We start from the raw sequence: 15,064 nt of genomic DNA, 5'->3' as shown, positions 1-15,064 counted from the left end.
GGCGGGCGGGGCGGGCGGCAGAGCGCGGGGGCGGGACAAGGGGGGTGGGAGACGGGGTGGGGGGGGGACTAGGGAGGGCGGGCCGCGTGGGGGTTGAGCGGCAGCCGCCGTCCGAATCGGTGCGGGCGCAAGGGCCTGGGAACTAAGTCGAAGACTGGGATCGTCGAGGGCTGGGGCTGGGGGACCAGCATGGGGGTGGACGTGCAGGCTAGGTGCACGGGACCCCGTTCCTGATCGCCGGGCCCTGCCCACCTGGGGTCTGACCACTCCGGGCCTGTCCACTCGGGGGCTGTCCACCTGGGCCCTGTCCACCAAGCTGTGATAAAGGCCAGGTTCCAGCCCCTGCATCTCTTGAAGGCCTGCAGAGGACCTGGGGGCAGAGGCTGTGCAAGCTCCTTCGTGCACATGGCGAGCCCTCCAAGCATCTAAGCTACAGATTTTCAGTTTTGTAGATGCGTTAAAAACATTTTTTTTTTCCAGAAAGATTTATATGCAAGGAGTGAAGAATTAGGATTCAACTCAGGAGCTCCAGCTCAGGCAGCCAGTGCTGGTTAACCCTGGGCAGCTTGCTGGCCTGACCATGAAGACTTCCCTTGGCTTTTTTCCCCCCTTTATTTTACTGCTAGCAGGATTAATGCTGGGGCTTGGTGCTGGCACTCCAAATCCACCACTCTCAGTGACCATTTTTTTCCTTTTTATCTTTTTTTACTTATTTTTTATTATTATTAGAACAGAGAAATGGAGAGGAGACGGAGAGACAGAGAAGTTTCCCCCATGCAGGTGGGGAGGGGGACTTGAACCGGGGTCCTTGCACATGGTAGTGTGTGTGCTTAATCTGGTGCACCACTCCCCCTTTTTTCTCTTTTTTTTTTTCCCCAGAGCCCTGCTCATCTCTAGCTGATGGCAGTGCAGGGAACTGAACCTAAGACTTTGGAAAGTCTCTTTGCAGAACCATTATGCTATCTTTCCCTGTGCACCCCTTTTTTTTGCCTCCAGGGTTAATGCTGGGGCTCAATGCCTGGATCCTCTACTCCTGGAGGCCATTTCCCCCCTTTCTGTTGCCCTTGTTGTGGTTATTATTGTTATTATTGATATTGTTTGTTGTTGGATAGGACAGAGAGAAATGGAGAGAGGAGGGGAAGACAGAGAGGGGGAGAGAAAGATAGACACCTGCAGACCTGCTTCACCGCCTGTGAAGCCACTCCCCTGCAGGTGGGGAGCTGGGGGCTGGAACCGAGATCCCTATGCCGATCCTTGTGCTTTGCGCCATGTGCACTTAACCTGCTGCGCTACCGGCCGCCCCCCCACCCTTTTTATGAGAGAACCAGAGCACCACCATGGTGCCTGTGATGCTAGAATTGGCTGCAGACCTCAGGCTTTGTCCAGCCCCTACCTCCCTGCCCCCAGCGAGCTCCCTGGCTGCTTCCTCCAGGCCCTGGCTGGAGGCTGTGAAAGCCACACAGCTGTCTGCATACCTGCCTGGTGACCCTGCAACTGTTCTGGTTAGTTTAGGATATGCTTGACCTTTCCACAAGTTACCCTGCGGGCTGGGGAAAGTGTGGGACTTGCAGCCCTGAGGTCCTGAGTTGCCTGTGTGTGTGACAGTGGGCTGCCACTGAAAGCTCAGTCTTTTGGGAATACACAATTTATCACTCTGACCCCAACCCTGAGCTTCCTCCATGACGGTAAAGCATTGCTATCAAGAGGAAATGCTTTAAACATGCCGTTTCCCTGAAAGGAAGCATGTAGGGGAAAGAGTGTTGTTTTATAGAGACACAGAAATTGAAAAAGAGGGAAGAGGGATACCTGCAGCCCTGCTTCATTGCTCTTGAAGCTCCCCTGCCCACAGGTGAGAACTGGGGGCTCGGACCTGGGTTCTTGCACACAAATGTATGTTTGCTCTACCAGGTGTGCCACAGCCCGGCCCCAAAAGTGAAGTGTACAGCATTACAGTCTCCCCCCCCCCCACAGGTCCTGGGCCTGAGAGCCCTTCAGAGATGAGCTGACCTTTGATCTCAGCAGTGCACTGGGGGAGGCCCCACCCTGGCTGGTAACCTGGGTTCTGGATGGACCCAGGTGAGCAGCTTTGCAGCTGCTTCTGGACAAAGTGGGGAGTTCTCATCTGAGTTTGTTTGCTTTTTGCAAACATTACTGTGATCAGACTAGATCTTGAGGTGAATGCTAACTGACTTCTGCAGTGACTATAGCTCTCCGGCCAGCACACGGGAAGCCAGGCTCCCGCCAGCAAGCTGCCATGAGTGGCTGGGGCCAGGGGAGCTCGTGTGGTCCTGGAAGCAGCAGCAGCTTTCCTCCCCAGCACAGACACACCTGTGTGCAGACTAGACTCGGCCCTCGGGTCTGGGCAGAGCTCCACCACTGGGCTTGGGGCTCTGGGCTTCCGCAGGGAGAACACACTCGGGTCACTCTGTAAGGCTGAGTAGGGATTTACAGTCACACACAAACACACACACACACACTGAGACACTCATAGTTACCCATACATGCACACACAACACACACGGTCACATGTTCACACACTTTATTTTACCAGAGCTCTGCTCATCTCTGGCTGATGGTGATGTAAGGGATTGAACCTGGGACTTTGGAGCCTTACGCATGAGAGTCTCTTTGCATAACCATAATGCTGTCTATGCCCAATACTCAAATTCTTCATGTGGGATGTACCTCCGAGTGTCCCTGAAGTGTGTGTACACAGTGTTCCCGATGTGGTCTGAGCAGTCCGTGCAGTGCAGGCCCTGAATTGGGGTGCAGCCAGGAACACCAGGTCCCCGAAGGTCCTGAGCATCGACCATTGGGTGGGGCTCTTTGAGTGTCAGGACACATGCACACACACATGTGCAGGCTCCTGCCCCTCAGGGCCAGAAAACCAAGATGAGTTCTGGCTCACCTTCCAAATAGTTTAGAAATGGCACTTTTGGCCAAGGCTTGGAGACCATTCATGGGCTAGAACCGGACTGGGCCAGAGGACAGACGGTGCATCTGGCAGTGCCCAGCCGGAACGTACCACCTGTCAGGACACTCACTGTGAACCCAGTGCCAGGCTGTGCCTCAACCCTCAGTCAGGACCTGGGCTCCTGGCTACTTCCCAGTGTATTATGGTCGCACCAGGTGCACCCCCTCAATCCTGTCCCCCACCAGCAGCCACTGGGCTGGCCCTCCCTCAGCCTCTCTCTCACTCCCCCCTTCTTCCTCTCCCTTTCAGCGTTCTGTGGGACTCGGACTGGCCATCCCTCTCCCTCACTCTCAGCACTTTCTGGGCAGTTACCACTGGCCATCAGCTTCCCAAGAAGCTCTGGAGAAATAATAATAGTACTAATAATACTGATAATATAAAATGTTCTGCAAAAAGACTCCTGCCTGATACTCTGAGGTCCCAGGTTCCATCCCCAGCACTGAGCAGGGCTCTGGGAAAATAATAACGATAATAGTAGGACTGGGGAGACAGCACAGTGGTTCTCTAAGGGACTCTTGTCTGAGTCTCTCAGGTCCCAGGTTCGATCCCCAGCACCATCATCATCCAGAGCTAAGCAGGGCTCTGTTGTCTCAGTCTCTTTCCATCTCACTAAAAATTATATTTGGGGTCAGGTGGTAGCGCAGCAGGTTAAGCGCACGTGGTGCAAAGCACAAGGACCAGTGAAAGGATCTGGCTCAAGCCCCCGGCTCCCCACCTGCAGGGGGCCCACTTCACAAGCAGTGAAGCAAGTCTGCAGGTGTCTTTCTCTCCCCCTCTCTATTTTCCCCCTCCTCTCACAATTTCTCTCTTTCCTATCCAACAACAAGAACAGCAACAGCAACAAAAAACAAGGGCAACAAAATGGGAAAAACGACCTCCAGGAGCAGTGGATACATAGTGCAGGCACCCAGCCCCAGCGATAAACTTGGAGGCAAAAAAAAAGTTAAGAGAACTATATAAACAACCACAGGAAACAGAGGGAGAGCCAGGGCATCAGCCTGGCACACAAGAAGCTGGGGACCACATGTGAACTCCTGCCTCTAAACTTCTCTGGCCACTGCGCCACCCCCCAGGTGGCAACAAATCTTCAAAAAAGGAAAAGAATCCCTCTCCTAGGCATCTGCATGCACCCCTGTGTTCACAACTGCATTATTCATAACAACCAAAGAGTGAAGCAGCTTAAATGCTCATTGACAGATGATTGGCTAAAGACGTTATGGGATGCAGACTGGAATACTACTTTGCCATCAAAAAGATGTGATTGTGGTCTTTTGGGACAAAATGGATGGAATTGGAGGTGATGATGCTTTCAAAATAAGAGATGAAAGGCAACTACCAGATGGTTTCACTCAGATGTGGAGTCTAGAGATCTGATCCACGTAAACTTAAAAAAAAAAAAAAAAAAAGGCAATGCACGTCTAAGACTGGGAGACTATGGCAGTTACTGTCAGGGATGGGGGCACAGACCTATGGTGGACCTGGTGTGGAGCTCTACCCCCATTTTCTCACAATCTTATAAATGACTATATATAGAGGGAGAGAGACAGAGAGAGAGAGAGAGACAGAGAGAACCCAAGGAAGTAACGGGGCCGTGCTGTCCTGTGCTGGGGTTCCTCCTAGAACCCTGGGCCGGAGCAGGAACCAATAGGGACCCGCAGGGCTGAGCTGGCAAAGGTCTGTGTCTCCCTGGTGCCTGGGGCAGGGCTCCAGAGTTGAGGGGGGCAGGGGTGGGACTCCACGGCTGGGGGTGCCCTGGGTACAACACAGTGAGGGGAGGGTGTCACATGGTCCCCCTCCTCCTGAGCCACCTGGTTCTGAGCACAGGGCTTTCTGCCCCTCACACTGTCTCCCGCAGAGCCTAATCTGTTCCACATGGGGGTGGGGCACGGGCAGCCCCCTGCCTGCCCTGGGCCAGGCCCACGTAGGGAAGAGGCCAGGCTCCCGGCAACCTCCTCTGGCTTCTGCACAGAGCTTCCTGGGACTCACGTTTCCCTGCTGCGTCCTGGTGTGGGGGGGCACGAGGACTGAAGCCAGGGCAGTCCCAAGCTCCCCAGGGGTGCTGCGCCCAGTCCTCTGCTGTCCCCCGGGAAAAGTCCCCCCCCCCCCCCGTCGGCAGTCCCCTGACCCCTGCTGACGGGGCCAAGTGTGGGAGATGCGGGGTGCAGCTGACAGGTGGGGTGGGAGCCAGGGGGAAAGAGCCCAAAGGCCACTGCCAGGACAGGCAGAAGGACAGGTCTCTCTCACTCATTTACTCACTCACTCTCATTCATTCATTCACTCACTCTCACTCACTCACTCATTCATTCACTCACTCTCATTTATTCATTCACTCATTCATTCATTCACTCACTCATTCTCATTCACTCACTCTCTTTCATTCACTCACTCTCATTCATTCATTCACTCACTAGCTCTCTTACTCATTCACTCACTCACTCATTCCCATTCATTTGTTCATTCACTCACTCATCCACTCACTCACTTACTGTTATTTTTGCCTCCAGGGTTATCACTGGGGCTCAGTGCCTACACTATGAATCCATTGCTCCTGTGGCCATTTTTTTTTCATTTTATTGGACAGGACAGAAAGAAACTGAGAGAGGAAGGGGGAGATAGAGAGGGAGAAAGAGAGACACCTGCAGACCTACTTCACCACTTGTGAAGCGACCACCCAGCAGGTGGGGAGCCGGGGGCTCAAACCTGGATCCTTACGTGGGTCTTTGTGCTTCGTACTTTGTGCACTTAACCCAGTCACCACTGCCCAGCCCCCTACTCATTCACTCTCTCATTCATTCATTCACTCAGTCACTCACTTGCTCACTCACCCATTCAGGGGCTCTGCTGCCATTTACGAACTCACCCAGTACGCTCTCTCTCCCTCTCTCTTCCCACCCAGCACGTTTCTTTCTTTGCTTTCCAAGGAGCCAGGGTCTCACACGTGCACAGCCTTGTGTCTCCTGGCCAATTTTGCCACTGAGAGGACAGAGAGAGGGACTGACAGCACAGCCCTGGAGTTCCCCCCAGTGCCTCTGGCTGCTGTGCACGGTTCTGGGGTTCAAACCTAAGATGCCCTCAGGCCCAGCACCCTGCCAGGTGAGCAAGCTCTTGGGCCTCTCCTAGCTGTGTGTCATGAATGCAGCCCTTAGGCCTGTCTGTCCGTCCATCCCCCACTGAAAGTTCAGAGGAACCCATGGGAGGTGGGATTTCAACACAGCTGTGTGGGAAGCGCAGACCCCGGAGGGTGAGGGCATGGCCCAGGGCAGACGAACCCAGGACTCCTCAGAAAGACGGCCAGTCTAAGACCTTAGTCCCTTGGCGCTCACATGGACAGCACCTGGGGCTGCCAACTCCAACCAGAAAGCCCTGAACACCTTTAATGGGCACCGCTCCCGGAGGGACGTGCTTCTACAGAAGTTCCAGCAAATGCTTGGGGGGGGGGCAGAGAAAAGGCGCGAGCAGCTTCTGACAATGGTCCAGCAACATGAAACCCCTCAGAACCTCCCAGCACGTCTGGGCTGTCATCAGCCAGGGGGTGGGGGGAGGTGGGCCGGGCACCCAAGGGTGGCTTAAGTCTGTGTGTCCTTCCCAGCACCCAGAACTGGCGGCCCTGACTTCGAGGCCACCTGTGGATGCCATCTCTCCTGTCTCTGTCTCTCTCCGGGCACCAGAGACACTGGGGTGGGTCCAGCTCTCCTGGACTCGGCCAGAAGGCAAGCAATAAATTAAATCTGGGCACCTCCTCCAGGTGGGGTGCCAGGGGTGCTCCCCCTGCTGCTGAGGAGTGAGACCTAACCTCAGCTGAGCCAGGTGGGCTCTGGGGGACCCCAAGCAGGTGGGTACATTCGAGTAACACCTGCACACATGCCAACACAGTGGGACTGCCCCTAGCCGCTGGCCTCTGGGTGAGTGGCTGCTCCCAGCAAGGGTGCTTGCCCTCTTCGCAAGAGCCCAGCTGTCCATATACAACACAGCATGGAGGTGGGGTCCCTGCAGCAGAGTGGTGGCAGGGCCTGCACCCCAAGCCCACATGCAGGGATGGCTTCCAGGGCCTTTGGCGGCTAAGCCTGTGCCCACAGTCAGGTCAGGACACAGGCCCCCTGAATGGGGGTGCCAATGTGACCATCCCCCTGGGAAGCTGCAAGAGAGGGCTGCTCCGGCTCTGGCCAATTCCAGGCGAGGTTCCAACGGTCAGAGATGGGTGGCTTCCGGGTGGGGCGGTGTCCCCGAGTCCCCCCACTGGTGATGCTATAAAACACTGGCGTCTTCCATGGCTTGGATCCACCTGCAAGAGGACAGGGGGTGTGGGGACCAGTTCAGGCCAGGGGACTGACCTCGGCCTGAGACAGGACAGGGACATGGGGACTGGCTTGGGCCAGCGGTCTGACCTTGGCCTGAGATAAGATGTAAGGAGTGGCTCGGGCCAGGGGACTGACCTTACACTGAGATAGGACAGGGTCATGGGAACTGGCTCTGGCAAAACCAGCGTCTTTCACCCACATCTTCTCAGGTGAGGGCTGGGCACATCTGCCCATCTGCTCTGGCCCAGAGCTGGTGCCCTCCACAACAGCTCAGTTTTTATCTATCTGTCTATCTGTCTATCTATCTATCTATCTATCTATCTATCTGTCTATCTTGCTTTCCCTTCCTTCCTTCCTTCCATCCTTCCTTTCTACCAGGGTTATCCCGGGGCATGGTGCCAGTATTACAAATCCACCACTCCTGGTGGCTATTTATTCCTTTTTATTTTATTAAATAGAAGCAGAGAGAAATTGAGAGGGGAAGGGGAGACAGAAACAGAGAGACACCTGCAGCCCTGCTCCACCATTTGTGAAGCTCCCCACCCCCAGGTGGGGAGTGGGGGCTTGAACTAGGGTCCTTGCTCATGACAACGTGTGCACTCAACTGGATGTGCTACTGCCTGGCTCCTCCCACCCCTGTCCTGTCAACTTTTCTTTTAAAACATCATCATCGGGAGTCAGGTGGTAGCGCAGTGGGTTAAGTGCATGTGGCACAAAGCCCAAGGACCGGCATAAGGATCCCGGTTCGAGCCTCGGCTCTCCTGCAGAGGAGTCGCTTCACAAGCGGTGAAGCAGGTCTGCAGGTGTCTGTCTTTCTCTCCCCCTGTCTTCCCCTACTCTCCCCATTTCTCTCTGTCCTATCCAGCAACAACGACATCCATAACAACAACAATAATAACTACAACAATAAAACAACCAGGGCAACAAAAGGGAATAAATATAAAAAAATAAAAAAACATCATCATCAAGAGAGAAAGAAACTAGAATCTTGCTGAGCTCTGGCTGATGGTGGTGCTGGGGACTGAACCTGGGGCCTTGGATCCTCAGCCAGGAGGGTCTTTAGCAGAACCCTGTGCTGTCTCCCCAGCCTTGTTAACTTTTCTTAGTGATGCCAGGGCCTCAGGCCACACCCCAACCAGTGATCTCCTAGGGCCAACTATTTTCATTCTTTTTTTTCTTTCTTCCTTTCTCTTGCTTTTTTCTTTTTTTTTTAAATTTACCAGAGGACTGCTCAGCTCTGGCTTATGGTGGTGCAGGCGAGTGAACCTGGGACCTTGGAGCATCAAGCATGAAAGTCTCTTTGCATAACCATTATGCTGTCTACCCCCACCCTGTTTCCATTCTTCACTGGGGCAGGAGGCAGGGAGAGACAAGAGGAAGGACGAGACACCCCACCACTCACCACCATCATGGGCCTTTCAGACGCCACCCCTGGGCTCCCGTGTGCTGCCCGAGGCTCAGAGCAGGAGCCGTGTGAGCGCCAGGCCCACACCCTCGGCCACCCCCAGGGGGCTCGTACCTCTGCGCTGAGCCCCCATCCTCAGCCCGGAAGCTGTAGAACAAGGTTTTCTTGTGGAAGAGGTGGAACACGGGCCCCACCTCACTGCCACCCTGCTCCTTCTCTGGGGCGATGGTGAAGCCCAGCAGGGGAAGGCTCTCCATCGCCACGGCGTCCTGGGGGGGCGGAGGGGGGGAACAGTGCTCAGCCAGCCGGGCTTCTGGCTACACCCAGCTCACTCAATGTTTGATTTTAAGGATTTAAAGTAAGTTACTCATTTATTTATTTGATAGAGACAGAAATTGAGAGGAGGAGAGAGACAGAGAAGGAGAGACACAGAAGGGCCAGGTGGTGGCACACCTGGTTGAGCACATATGTTACAATGCGAAAGGACTCAGGTTCAAGCCCCCAGTCCCCACCTACAGGGGGAAAGCTTTTTGAGTGGTGAAGGGTTTTCTATAGGTTGGCTTCTGATCTAAGAATCCAAGTAAGGGCAGCAGGTATCTCTCTCTCTCTCTCTCTCTCTCTCTCTCTCTCTCTTGCTCTACTTCCCTCTTAATCTCAATTTCTGGCTGTCACTATCCAATAAATAAAGACTGTGGGTCATGACTGAGAGGACTCAATGCTCAGCCCACCAGGCCTGTGATGGTGGCAGCATGGATGCCGCCTCCCACACTGAAGCCTCGGTGTCCCCTCTGCCCAAGAGGCAGCTAGACAGACAGACAGCCTTGCAGCCCCACTCAGCCTCCAACAGAGATTCCATTTCCCTCTGAGCTCTGGAGCTGCCCCTGTCCTCCCCTTGCCCCCTTCCCACCCTCAGCTTGTCTTCTCCCTGATCCCCTCAGCAAGGGGAGTGCTGGAAAGTTCTGAGCATCCCAGGAGCTGAGCCCAGAGAGCACAAGGCCCCATGATGGTAAGTGGGCTTCAGGATGGCGAGTGGGTCTCAGGATCCCAAGCTGTAGACTCCGGCGCCTTATCTGCCACCCCCTCCCCCGCCAATGTTTGTATTTGATAGAGAAAGACAGACAGAGGGGGAGGGGGGTAGATATCATAAAGGTTATGCAGAGTCTCTCCAGCCTGAAGCTCCAAAGACTCATGTTCAATTCCGCAGTGCTCTGGAAAAATAAAAGGGGGAGGGGCAGGAGAGAGAGGCAGAGAGACAGGCAGAGAGAGAGTGTGTGAAATAGCACAAGCAGAGTGCCAGCCTAGCACAGGAAGGCCAGACCCTGGGCTCTTGTCACACAAGTCCTGCCCCGCCCACTGAGCCACACATCCTGCACCCTTGTCCTGAGTCACCAGATCTACCCACTGGGCTTTGGTTCCCCTCTCCCAGGCAAAGGGAGGTGGCCATAGGGAAGGTTGGGTCCTCAGGAGGACCCCTGGGGCAGCTGGAGTGGGGAGGGGAGGGGGTACCACGTGGGGCAGAATCTGTAGGTCAGGGTGTGCAGGTTAAGTGTTAAGCTCAGCCCAGAGCTCAGAGCTGGGTCATGAAACCTCCAGGCCCAGGTGTTTGCAAGGGCTGAAGCTGCCTGACCTTCAGAGCCTCAGAGATGCCCACACAGGGTGACTGAGCAGGACAGACGCCGTCTCTGACCCTGGGAGCTGGGACACCCCTTCCCACATGCCTGTGTAAACAGGGAGGTCTGTGCACAGTGCCCTCTGGCCTGGGGACAGCAGCTCTCTCCTTGCTGATGGGCCTCCCTGTCTCCGTGCTGGGGCTCCTTGTCACTGCCTGCCCCTGTCCCGGGGGGACTGTTTCCTAACTTGCTTATTCCCAGAAACCCCTAGATCCTTTGCTGCCTGCCGCCCTGTCATTCCCGGCCCCTAGGCATCACAGCATACCCAGGGCCCTACCTCTGCCCCCCCACCCGGGTGTCACCTGGGTCCCTACCTCACTGGCCGTGTAGGTGAACAGCACTTTGCCTTTGATGACAAACCACAGCCTCTTCCAGGGCCTCCGGGCTTTCTTGCAGCGGCTGAGGTAACCACTGATGGCTGAGCCCTCCCCCGATGCAGACACCTGGGGGACAGAGAGGTCAGGGCCAGGCCAGGGGTCCAGGGCTGGGGAGGGGCTCCCCTGAGGTACAGCAAGTTGGGGGACAGAAGGAGGGGGCAGGGGACAGAGGGAGGGGGACAGAAAGAGGGAGCGGGGGACAGAGGGAGGCGGCAGGAGACAGAGAGGAGGCAGGTGACAGAACAGGAACAGCTGCCTTTGCCAAGGCTGCCCCCTAGTGGCTGCCCTCCTCAACCCTCAGCCAGGCTCACAGGAACTGGATGATGGCAACCAACTCCGTTCTGTGCTATCAATTTTCTATTGGCTATCTATCTATCTATCTATCTATCTATCTATCTATCCATCCATCCTCTATATATTTATCTATCTACTATATGTCTGTATATCTTTTGACAGCTCCAGGATCAAATCTAGGTGTGACTGCACCACTCCTGGTGGACTTTCTCCTTTTTGTTTCAGGTGGAGACACAGAGATACAGAGAGACACAGAGAAGCAGAGAGAGTCACTATTGCAATAGATCTTCCCCTCGTCTGTGGTTCTCTCAGTTAGAGCCTGGGCTCGAGTCTGGACAGTGGGCATGGCCAGCATGTGCCCTACCTGGTGAGCTGTCTCCTGGCCCCTAATCAGCTCGGACCTGTTTTGGCCTCCCTGGTCCTCTCGGTAAAGGAGGAGCCTTGGTGAGCTTCTATGCACACTGTTTTCCCTCCAGGTACCAAGGGCTTCGCTGGGGTGTGGTGACCCGTGGGATCCCACCTCCTCACAAGTTCCTGTTCTCTCTTTCCAGACAGAGAGAGGGGGGTGGGGAGAGAGACAGAGAGGGAGAGAGACAGAGAGCAGAGAGATGAGGGTCGGGTGGTGGTGCACCTGACTGAGCGCATGTTACAAAGCGCAAGGACCTGGGCTTGAACCCCTGCCCCCCACCTGCAGGGGGAAAGCTTTGTGAGTGGTGAAGCAGGGCTGCAGGTGTCTCTGTCTCTCTCCCTCTCTATCTCCCCGTCCCTCTCAATTTTTTATTGTCTCTACCTAATATAAAAAATTTTTAAAAAAAGAGAGAAGAGAGAGGCCACAGCTCACACCACCTTTTTAAAAGTTTCTCTTCTGCCTGGTGCTCCCATGAGGGGCTGGAGGCCCTCAGCTGGGTCCCCGTACATGGCAAAATGTACCCTCCTGGCTCAGCTGTCTCCCACCTGTGCACCTCACTGCCCTGCTCTCCCATCTAGCGGCTGTGCCACTGGCTTCAGGAAAGGAGGACAAGTGCCAATGACTCTCCCACGGAGGAACAGAAACAGAGCATGGGGGCATCGGGCAGCAAACCTGTCACCATGCACAAGGACCTGGGTTCAAATCCCAGCCTCCACTTGCATGCAGAGCAGAAGACAGCATCTCTATCTCCTACTTCTCTCTCTCTTTCTCTCTGTCTCTCTCTCTCTCCCTTTGCCTCCAGGGTTATTACGGGGGCTCAGTGCCAGCACTACAAATCCACTGCTCCTCAAGGTCATTTTTCTCCATTCTATTTTCATTTGACAGGAGAGAAACTGAGAGGGGCAGGGGAAATAGAGAAGGAGAGAGACAGAGAGACACCTGCAGACCTGCTTCACCACTTGAGAAGTGTCCACCCTTCAGGTGGGGAGCTAGGGGCTCAAACCTGGGTCCTTGTGCATGGAGATATGTGCCCTTAGCCGCGTGTGCCACTGCCTAGCCCCCCTTTGCTCACTTTCCCTAATAGATAAAACAAAAATCAAATAAAATAAGTAAAAACATCTTAAAGAAACGAAGCAAGCAAAACAAGCCAACCAACCCCCAGGGCTGCAGGGACACTCAGAGGCTTGTGCGCAGCCCAGGCTCGAGCTCCAGCAGCACACAGGAGCGGTTCCCTCCCTCTGTCTCTGTCTCTGCCTGTCTCTCTCTGGATGAGGAAGCAGCCTGGGAGCTGTGGGAATGGTGCCAGTCTAAACTGAGGGGAAGGTCTGGGACACAGAGTCCTGGGGTCCACTCCAGGCTCTGCTAGTGACCGGGCAGGGAGTGACCCTCTCCCCAAATCTCAGCTCCACTCCTAGGTCAAAACTGAGAAAAAGACAGAGAACAAGACAGGAGAGGAAGGCAGAGAGAGCAAGACAGGGGAGACTTCAGGAATGCCATTTGGGTTTAGAGGAGAAAGCCAGGCCAGGAGCCCTCTGCTCTGCCATCCTCCCTTTACAGTGGGGACTGGAGGCCCTCGGCCATGGGACAGGACTGGGGAGGTGACAGAGGGACAGTAACAGGTGGGGGCCGGGGGGTGACACAGGGACAGTCACAGGCAGGGAGCAGGGGGAGGTGACACAGGGACAGCCATAAGCAGGGACGGGGAGGTGACACAGGAACAGTCACAGGCAGGGACATGGTGGGGGTGACACAGGCACAGTCACAGGTGGGGATGGGATGGGGTGACACAGGGACAGCCACTCGGTGTGAAGATGGACTGTGTGCCTGGCGGGTGTGAAGTGGCAGCACAGCTGTGCCAGGTACAGCAGCCCATGTGGGCGCTGTGGGGTGAGCACAGACCGAGAGGCCCCGCACCCACAGTTACTTGTGATTGCACTGCCCTTCCAGAAGGTTCCACAAGGACCCTGACAGTGGAGTGGGGCTGAGGGAGTGTGGGGTGGAGGTAGCAGGCTTCTCCTCATTCCTCCCTGCTCCCTCAAGGGTGACTGTGCAGAGGGACCAAGCCAGTGGTAGAGCTGCACCACAGGACCCTGTCCCAAGCCCACTGTCGGGAGAGAGGTGACTTCTTCAGCCACCAGGAGGCTCATCTTGGTGGTGTCTGGGCCAGCTTCTCAGGGCACCCGAGGGCACCAGGCGCTGCCCCCTGCAATCAAGAGTCCTCCCCACCGCCCAGCCCCAGCCCCCTTCTGGGACTCCCTTCTGGCTGCCCCAGCCCCAGGCCTCACCTCGCTCAGAGCCGAGGGCACCTTCCTCTGCTTCCGGAAGGGGGACGAGTTGAAGCTTTGCAGGACCGAGGAGAAGGTGCCACTGGAGAAGCGTGCAGAGGGCAGGGGGAAGCTCATGCTCACAGGGCGCGCTGTGGGAGACAGGTGGGGTGAGCGCCCACCTGTCAGCAAAGGCCTGTCAGCAAAGGCCAGGCCTGGGGGGGTGGGTGGTGGAACCCAGGCCCAGGAGGGCCCTCCAGCAGGTGGAGATGGGAAGGACAGGAGGGGTCTGGCTGTGGCACCAATCAGCTGCCCATCTTGCCCCCCCCCACTCCCCTGCTCTCTGACCAGCACCATCCTTCTCCCCAAAGACCCCGCAGAACGGGGGGGGGGGGCGGCGGCTGGGGGAGATGCCACCTGGCATAGCGCGCGCGCGCGCACACACACACACACACACACACACACACACACACACCCCTTTCAATGTGAACCCTGGGTTTGAGCCCCAGCACCAGTGATGACAAAGGATGGGGGGGCATCTCCCCTGTCTACATGTCTCTGCAGCCCCATTGTCTCTCTGCCTTCAATCTCTCCCCCTCTAAGAAACAGAGGACAGACCCAGGGACAGGAGGTGGCTCACCTGGTAAAGCGCAGACCTTACCACGTGTGAGGACCCAGGTTAGAAACCCTGGCCAGCACATGGGGACACCTGGCCCAGGGGAAGCCCCGCTCACCGTGAGCAATGCTGTGTTGTCTCCCTTTCTCCACCTCTCCCTGTCTCTCCCCATTTCTGTCTCTCTCAGAGATTAAAGGGATACACCAGTTTCCCAGGAGTGGTGGGCTCACAGAGGCATGCGGCCCAGTGGCAGAGAGGCAGCAAAAAAGAGCTGTCCCCATAAATATTGGGAATAAAAGCACTGAAGAAGTTGGGCCAGGATAGGGAGTCAGCTAACACACAAGCCTGGAGCCTTGGGTTCAAGCCCCAGCACGTCCTGCAAGTAAAGCTGGTGGTGCTCTCCCTTCCTCGCCCCCACTGCCATAATGACGACGACAATGATGGGCTCCAGGAGGTGGCGCAGTGGATAAAGCGTTGGATTCTCAACCATGAGGTCCCGAGTTCAATCCCCGGCAGCATGTGTAGCAGAGTGATGTCTGGTTCTTTCTCTCCTATCTTTCTCATGAATAAATAAATTCTTATAAAATAAAAAAGAATGATATGTGTCTCAAAGGTTGGAACAATCTGAGAGGTTGCACAGTGGTTAGAGCCTTAGACTCCAGCACGGGGTTCCGAGTTCAATCCCCAGTACTGCTTCTCCTCTCTCTGGCTCTCTCCTTCTCCCTCTCTGCCCTCTTTCTCATTGATGGGTAACTTT

The 15,064-nt window shown here is 55.6% G+C and overlaps 1 protein-coding gene across 4 annotated transcripts in view; it reads right to left on the bottom strand.

Annotated features, from left to right (window-relative positions):
- Positions 1-6,322: 6,322 nt before the first annotated feature.
- The window catches only part of FGD5 (FYVE, RhoGEF and PH domain containing 5), a 43,735-nt gene continuing 34,993 nt past the window's right edge, over positions 6,323-15,064 (bottom strand). For 3 of the 4 annotated variants that reach the window (XM_060180641.1, XM_060180643.1, XM_060180644.1), the window contains 4 exons: positions 13,713-13,843; positions 10,662-10,790; positions 8,792-8,946; positions 6,323-7,256 (listed from right to left, as the gene is read on the bottom strand). In XM_060180641.1, coding sequence (XP_060036624.1) covers positions 7,220-7,256; positions 8,792-8,946; positions 10,662-10,790; positions 13,713-13,843 — 452 coding nt within the window. In that variant the 3' untranslated portion in view covers positions 6,323-7,219. Of the gene's footprint in view, positions 7,257-8,791; positions 8,947-10,661; positions 10,791-13,712; positions 13,844-15,064 lie in introns of those variants that run through there. The other variant, XR_009547076.1, reaches the window with a different exon arrangement.

This window comes from Erinaceus europaeus, chromosome 21 (genome assembly GCF_950295315.1).
Source record: "Erinaceus europaeus chromosome 21, mEriEur2.1, whole genome shotgun sequence".
Lineage (NCBI taxonomy): Eukaryota > Metazoa > Chordata > Mammalia > Eulipotyphla > Erinaceidae > Erinaceus > Erinaceus europaeus.
The sequence above is the reverse complement of the archived record's forward strand: the minus strand, read 5'-3'. Positions and strand labels throughout refer to the sequence as shown.